Source organism: Lingula anatina, chromosome 3 (genome assembly GCF_051362555.1).
Source record: "Lingula anatina isolate TDL-2025a chromosome 3, LinAna3.0, whole genome shotgun sequence".
NCBI classification, from domain to species: domain Eukaryota; kingdom Metazoa; phylum Brachiopoda; class Lingulata; order Lingulida; family Lingulidae; genus Lingula; species Lingula anatina.
This window is the reverse complement of record NC_141769.1, coordinates 21,208,415-21,216,973: the sequence shown is the minus strand read 5'-3', so window position 1 is coordinate 21,216,973 and position 8,559 is coordinate 21,208,415. Positions and strand designations below refer to the sequence as shown.

At 35.8% G+C, this 8,559-nt stretch overlaps 1 protein-coding gene across 1 annotated transcript in view; it reads left to right on the top strand.

The window, feature by feature from the left end:
• Nucleotides 1–772: 772 nt before the first annotated feature.
• The window catches only part of LOC106159750 (uncharacterized), a 31,396-nt gene continuing 23,609 nt past the window's right edge, over nt 773–8,559 (top strand). Inside the window, exons 1-2 of the mRNA XM_024077545.2 lie at nt 773–933; nt 8,144–8,423. Coding sequence (XP_023933313.1) covers nt 8,148–8,423 — 276 coding nt within the window. The 5' untranslated portion in view covers nt 773–933; nt 8,144–8,147. The remainder of the gene's footprint in view (nt 934–8,143; nt 8,424–8,559) is intronic.

The following is an 8,559-nucleotide window of genomic DNA, read 5'->3' as shown; positions in this document are numbered from 1 at the left end:
TTTAGTGAGACTCCGCAGGGAGATAGATCGATCCAAATATCTGTGGGAATGGTCCCTATAAAATTTAGTTTTTTGACGTGATGGTAATCCTAGGAATTGATGAGAAGTCACAGTAGCAACAATAGGAAATAATACATTGAATTTACGATTTTTTTCTGCTTATCTGTATAAAGAAAAGGGCATAAAAGATGAATATAGGCCTATATACGTGTTTATAGTTGTCTGACCTCAAAAGACTCGATTCTGAATATTGTTTATATACTTTGTAACTTACAATTACATGTAGGCCTACATTGAATTAGAAGCAGTAGGGCCTATAACCAACTGGATCAACGCAGGTCTTACTGTAAAAATATCACAAATCAAGACCTTCCTCCAGTTCCCAATTAACCAAAGGAGTAACGCAAACAGTGATGACAATAATCAAGATCTTGAATTATACTTGATATTGACTTTTATTGAAAATCAAATGAAGTTGATTTAAATGATAGCCGCATCGATCTTGTGTCGGGGGCTGCCGCTGAACATGATTAATATACCAGTTATAAATGAAATTTCCAGATACAACAATGAAGTATCTAAAGACTTAAAGCAAACGAACTTCTTTTAATTTTTACTTCACTTTATTAAGTATCTACTGCAGTTAACCAATTGAAGCAGGACTAGCTCCGCACGCCAGCCTATTCTTTCAGTTACGTTGCCAAGGACGCTGACGTGGTGACCGCCTTTTCACCAAATCTCACGCATGGATAGGAATAAATGCAACATTCTGACATTCTTTTTGTGTTGAATGTTGACAGCATAGGGGCTGTGTGCCCGATACATTCTAAGCTCACGGTCTCAGAGAGTAAAAACCTGAAGTTAGAAGCTCCAGTTGAAGCAGATAGTAAACCAGATCAGTGACACTAACCCAAAATAGTGTCAGGGTCTGAGGTAGGTTGCGAAGTCACACAGTTAGTAGGGAATTAAGATGCAAAGTCTAACTTATTGTTTCTATGCTGCTTAGGCTATTTGCGGTGTAAATGTTTCAATCAAGCAGAAACATAGTCACACATCTATCTTTTTGGTGAGTAACACTGGGTGACTGCCTATCTGTAGAAGTATCGCTTCCAAAAGCATCAATCTTTGGTGTCTTTTAAGATATTAAAATAGACATAAATATACGTAAATTAATTCATTTTTGTTCGTCTTTGCGGGAACCATATACATGGATTTCTCCTATAATTTTACTTGACCACTCGCTTGGTAAGGGCTATTTCGGAAACACATAAATTGGATAAATTTTATGGAAATTATGGGACTGTAAAATGTATAGTCGCTACACAAACAGGTCGTGTGCAAACAGTGTTACTTTAAATTTTACATTATTTTATATGTTCTTGCGCTCGCTCGCGCGCGCGCGTGTGTGTCTGTGTGTGTGTGTGTGGGGGGGGGGGGGGTAATTCGATTAAATAACTAGAGACACACACTGCCACAGGAATGACTGCAGGCGTCTAGTCTGGGGTCAAATTGTAAATTTCGAACGGGGATATTGGTATGTATTTTATGGGCAGGCTCACAAAAGGACGTGATGGAAGCCAGCTTGTTTGGTATGGACTTGATCACCAACGTTCTCTGTACTCTTCTCTTAATACCGCAGTAAATTCTTTTTTTAATACCGACATGTGTTATATTATCAAAGTTAATCTCGTCGTTCGTTCATCAACAGCGTGGTCATCAGATATATCCCTTTCCTGTCTCAAGAACTGACTATGATACATAAAAATGATAGTACGGGTGCGTGCCTTCTGTGTAACGCATATAAACTAATAGGGTTACTTAATGCACCTTTTTCCTACGTTACACTACTGAACTCCACATGTCAAATAAGCCATGCACAGGTTTCTTGCGCAACACTTATGAAGTTCACATGTCCAATAACTTCGATTAATCACCAAAAATGATTTCACACTGTATCTTCTGGTAATTTCTTATTCTTCCAGTCTCTCTCTCTCTCTTGATTTACCACCTCAGGTTTTAATAAAAGATAAAATAGAAAAAATAAGACCAGTGAAACAAAAAGCAGAGATAACAAGATTACATCGTTTTACTATTAGAAAGACATGTGGCGGTCGGATAAAGTTTTTTTAATCGTCTACATTTCATCGTGTTAGTCTGTTACTTCTTTTAGTCTGCCCAATCGCTTAGTATCCTCCTCTGCGGCACGTCCATACCAATACTCACTGTCATAGGTCCAATAATGTATCTATAAAAATTAGATAGCATCAGTTGATTTCCTGTAAAGTATGCCTGCTTTCTTAAAAAGTACCCTCTTTGCCTAGCTTCCTTCAGCTATTTGTGTATGTTATTATGCCACGTCAATTGTTATTTATTTAATAACTCTTCGTATTAAAACTCTATATTTCACAATAAAAACATTGTAAACAACTCACAGAAGTATAATATATTCTATTTTTCCACAAAAACGGCAGTAAAAGCAATTATTCTTAAATCTGTGCTTGCCATTGTACCTTGTAACCTGCATAGATGGCTATACTAAAAAAAAAAAAAACTTCTTAGAAAAAAAAAACTACTAAAAAAAAAAGACTTCTTAGAAAAAAAACTAGGTTCTAACTTTGAATGTAGAAATAGATTCATTAACCATTGCTTAATATGGGAAAATTGTTGTTTATTGTTTACCCAGAAAAATTCATTTTTGGCCAAAAGGAACAGTTGTTATCCCTTTAATCTAGCAGCGTAAATCGCCAAGCAGCGTAAATCGTCCACTTGCTTAAGGTTAGCCTACTGACAGGGTTTATTATCAGCAAAATATCGAAAATTTAATTATTCAATAATGCATCGAACATTTTGCTGATTAAAAACAATAAAAACATTAGAAATCCCCTACAAAATGAAGTATGTCGGCGTTCAAAGGATGAGTGCGAATAAGGGGGTAAAAGTGCCCATCTTTGTAGCCTACATGAAAAATAAATTGTGAATGCATGGAAAAAAATTGATGCCAAATTAAAGTTGGGGTCTTACACTTTTATGATCCACTTAAAAAAAAATTTTATTGAATTTGAAATATAAAAAATTAATGTCAAAATGACCTTGTCAAATATTGATGAAAATGTGTGTTTTAGAGGGGGGGTCTGAATTGCAATGCTACATATCTTTAGTTATAGTAGGGTGACAACTGTGAAATTTTGTAATTGGGTACAGAAGGTGCCCATGTAAAAAAGTAAGGCAATATGTGGCCAATCATTTTTTGTGATCAATATTTTTATTGCTTTATTTGTACATGTAGTGCTGATTGAAAGAAGAATCTTACAGTGACTTGAGGATAAAAGATGTTCATTTTTTATATGAGCCCCTGCCTCAGACAAGCTAATTATTCACGGTTGAAAAGAAATGAATATAAGGTGAGATATATGTGAAAATCAGCTTGTCTGAGGGTTGGGCTCGATATGTACTCAAACTAAATAGGGACATTTTCAGTCCATATGCTAGCAGGCGGCCATGTTTATTCCTGCCATGAGGTAGCTGCTCCATGCTTACGTAGGATGGCTAGGCAGATACAATGAAACTTTTGAACAAAAAGAACAACCCAAAATAAAATGTAGGTCTTTGAAAGGAAAATAGGGGTTAGAGTCAGTAAAATTTTTTCAATTACAACCAAAAAAAAGAAAAGTAATTTTCATGTAATGCATGCTATCAAAAAAAAAAAAATAATAATAATAATAAAAAATAAAATAATAATAATAATAATTTAAAAAAAAAAAAAAATAAATAAATAAATAAATAAATAAATAAATAAATAAATAAAAGGGGAAATATGGATAGGAAATAGAGTCCAAATACAGTAAGTATATCTTACTTTCATTCTTATTTCTTAGGATTAAGAAAGATTAAATGTAAAATGTTCTTCAGATATTCAAAGTTATATTAATTATCATCAGGCCTACCCAACTACCAGACTCGGCACCTAAGGATCCTGAATTAACCGGCATATCGGACCACGCTACCCGTTTTCAAGGTGTGTGTCAGATCGCATTTCGGAGTATCATACCCCAGAATAAATTTTGTAGCACGACTGCGGGCTCATCCACGCTCGGCTGAACAACCTGAAACTGTACTCTTACTTTAGAGTACTCTATTTTATTGTCTCTATGGGGGTATATGGGGACTTTACGACAGTCGGTTTGAATGTTTTAACCACTTTTGATAGGGCTTTTTGCATTGTATTAGATTAATGTGGCAGTCTTAGGTTCATCTAGGTGGCTTTCAAATTTATGCGCCCGGTTTTAAAATCATATAGCGATTTACGACAATCGTTTACTATCCAATCAAAGTGACAGCCGAGCATGCCAGGGCTCATCCTGTCGGTGTTCTGGCTGATACTCCGAAATGCGATCTGACACACACCTTGAAAACGGGTAGTGTGGTCCGATATACCGGTTAATTCAGGATCCTTAGGTGCCGAGTCTGGTAGTTGGGTAGGCCTGATCATAATAGCAGATGTACATTATGGTGGCTCCTACTTTACATAGAGACCCATGCTGTAATAGACCTCTACACATAAGGGTAGCTTGACCCAACCCCTCTAATGGGCATGAAAGTACATTTTGTACAACCAAAATTGTTGTGTAAATGTCCCCTTTTATGTCTATTTTGCATAAAAAGTAAAATAAAAGGCTCCATCACACACACCCTAGTTTTGTTACTTATGACCTAATCTTCCACACCAGCACTATTCATAGTAGCTTTGAGAGTTTTTTTCTTCCTTTTTTTCACCAAAATGCTATGAATGACTTTATTTGTCAAGGAAATCAGTGAAAACCTATTGGCTTGGTAAATAGTCCATACAAGAGACCACCAGCCTTTAATAAATACCAGAAGTTTACTAGATAAAGCAAGCTAGCCAATATACTGATGAGCATCTGCTAGATGGCCAGTTTGAAATCAGTGTATGCAAGGATGCACCTGATTTAATCAGAGCCAAAATGGTTAATTAAGCCACACTTCTAGCCACCAGTACACATTATGGATTCAGACCTCCCATAGCAAAACTAGACCCATCAGTCGCTGGTACTGACAGTGTAAAGCTGGTTCCAAGACAGTTGGAAGTTGTGCACATATCACTTCAGTCCTGTGGTATATGGGGTTTGCCATGAGGCAGGGATACAACTGAAAATTATGTTGTGGAGAAGGCTGTTTGGATACCTCACATTTACCAACATCAAGTGGTGACAGTATTAGCGAGACAAAAAGTGTTTTGGACAGCACATCTGATTAATTATCCATTGTTTCATTATACATTTTTTATACTCATATTTGTATACTGTATTTTGTATAAAATAACTCTTGCATTGCATTCTATACAAGGTCTTTATCACATACATAATCATATATGAAGTACTTTTTAGGTGATTTAATTTCATTGTCATACAGATTATTGGCCATAACTGTTATTATGTGTACTATATTTTCATTTAGTTTTTAGTTATACCTTATCATTATTTTGGTACAATTTATACCTTGTTTATTTTATGGTTTAGGGAAACATTCCAAATAGCTGTTTAGAGTGCTTTTACGCATGATTTTTTTTGTTGTTGTTACGTACTGTAACAGCCTTTTGCTTTTAGCATTTTTTACTATTCCTTAGAGCCTTGTACAAAATGTGTATTGGTTAAAAATACAATTATTTAGACCAACAAATGCGGGTCTGTGAGAAAAGTTATATAAAATTAATAAATACGCTGAAACAAGTTTTTCTAGTAACAAGACTTTTATACAGTTAAGTGAAATCAGTGATGGCTTCTGTGAGAAAATACCGTAATATACCACCCCTCCCTCTCTTCTCTAGGATTAAAAAAAAACAACAATTACTTTCCCATTTACTTGTGCCACACCACAATTATTTAACATATAACTCTTTTTTACATCACAAGACAAGTTTCATTAGAAAAAATCGTTAATGCAATATAAATGCTGAAACAAGTTGCTCTGATTCATTAGACTGCATACAACAGGTAAATCCGGCTACCACCCCCCCACCCCCCCACCCACATATAACTCATTAAAAATACTAAGTTACGATACCTCAAACCAAATAATATTTTTTTCCATGCAACAAATATATGCATTAACTTTATAATAGCAAATTATTTTTAAATTTTGACGATGGGCACTTTGCCAATGGTTTTTCGCACTCATCCTTTCCTGTTTCAAAGAGTAAGCAACTCGGAGCGTTTATCGTCAATTTAACAGCTTTCTTTTTTGAGTTGAGATAGCAATCAGTATTGGGCGTAAATTCATATCCGAACAAGTCCTTATCAGGAAAATTGGCATGGGTGACACCAAATATTTGGTCTTCAATCACGTGCCGTCATTTAGTTTTAACACCCTAACCCAATAGGGCCTTTAAAAGTGCATTTCACATGCTCAAAGTATTTAAAAAAAAGGCTGAGTTCCCATGCCTAGATCGATCCATCTGGATCGGTTTAACTCCCTGAGGAGCCTCACTAAATTGCTATCAACTTAACCGGCTTAAATGTCTGTCACGCTTACCGAATCAGCCAAGGGCTAGAGATAATTACCCCATAACAGCTATACTACGCGTGACAGACATTTAATTTAATGAGACTCTCCGGGGAGATAGATCAATCCAAATATCTGTGGGAATGGTCCCTAAAATTGAATGAATTCGAAGTTGCACACTATGCAAGGAGCTAAAATTGTATGTTCCAGCCATATAATTTTAATATTTATATCGCGTTCTGATATATTTTGTAATGATTCATTCATGGTAAATTATATATGTCGTAAAGATGTTTTTATAATTATTTAAACTGGGATTCAAGGGGCTTTGCGTCATGGAAAATACTACGCAACGTATGTTCCCCAGAAAAATTGCCAAAGGTTTAATCTTGACTAAGTACTTGGTGCAATATGTGACAGGGTTTTCTGTAACTGACTGAAAAATATGTGATTCCATGAAAATTTGATATTTCTGATACAATATTTAGACCACGAATTGCAAATAATTTATTTAATGCCTATTTTACTGTCAGTATGGTGTATTTCCCTCCTTTTTTTAACATTCAGTAACAAGCAAGCTAAAGTCGCCCAAAAATATTAACTGCTCTATGCAGAAGATTATCATACTTTTTACAACGTTATACTTGTAGGAGATACAGTAGGACATATACTGCGTAGGGATTTTACAGTTTTTACCCAAAAATCGCAATTATGACATCATCGGTGAAATGACATTTGTATAAATGCAACCGAATTCAGTCAGTGAACACTTAATTCCAAAACATATACGTAAAGACAGTCATTTAGTAGTTTTGTCTAACCTTGACAATGTCATGAACTACGGTATTACCGATGTATACAGGCTTCTTCTCATCCTTGTCCTTTCTTAAATATATAACCATTTCTTTCGTTTTTCCCATCATTCAGTACAAGGTTATTCGTAACAGTTTGAGCACTAATTCAATATCACGCTTATATATGGTCTCGTCGTTATATCTATATCAGCCCTTCTGTTGTATCATCATCAGCAAACTTTAAAATTTAGATGCTTCCCTGGTTAATCACGCAATCATAAACAAACAGGGTATATATGTAAATGTACAACTGAGGCGCACCTATATTTAAAACCAATGTACCAGAAACACTTGAACAGGAAGGGACTTATATTAGGATAAAAACCCTTTGTTTTGCCTGTACATTATTTAAGTATTTGCAGCTATAGGGGCCTTTATGTATCCGATGTATGGTGGCATTGGCAATAATATGACAAAGCTGCTCACAAAATATGCATCTTAAACCTCTTCGGCGTAATAAGTTGTTACCTTTGGCTTCACTTTCATAGACATCAATAATCGCCATTCCCATAACCCTTTAAAAGCCCTAGGCGTAATTAATGCATCATGGATCGTACTCGTAGCTCAAGTTTACAGTATAAATCAGAGGAGGTCGTGCATGTGACAAACTGAAAACCTTCAAAGAAAAACTTAAGGACAACGGCGTTTAATCTCTTTTATAATTACGTTTGCTACGTATATAACACGCACATATATAGCTCCAAAGTTTACGCGTTGTTTGCATCTTTATCTTACTCTAAAATTTATCAAATATTGCCTCCTCTTCTCAGGACTATGGCTACTGAAGTGGATGTACCGGTCCTCCCAGGTAATTGGATGGCTCACCAGATACGGGGTCTTCAAGAGGACACCAGGGGAATGTTAGACCACATCCCCAAGACCCCAGGGAGTGAGGCAAGTGACTACGGACCTTACATGAGTTTGTTTGAAATCACCTACGGTCCACGGACGGAGATATTGGACAGGGAAAATCAACAGAAGAGATTCCGTGTAAAGAAAAAACAAGTTAGGCCGTCCACAAGGAAACACAACTTCCCACATCCTTCTAAGGTATGTAGGTGATTGGAATATATTTTTACATCGTATTTTCTACTATCTACCCTTATATCTTCAGAATAAAAAAGTAAAACCGTTGGGGAAAAATACACTATCGTAAGAAATGTGCATGGGCACTTCGGAATTTTAT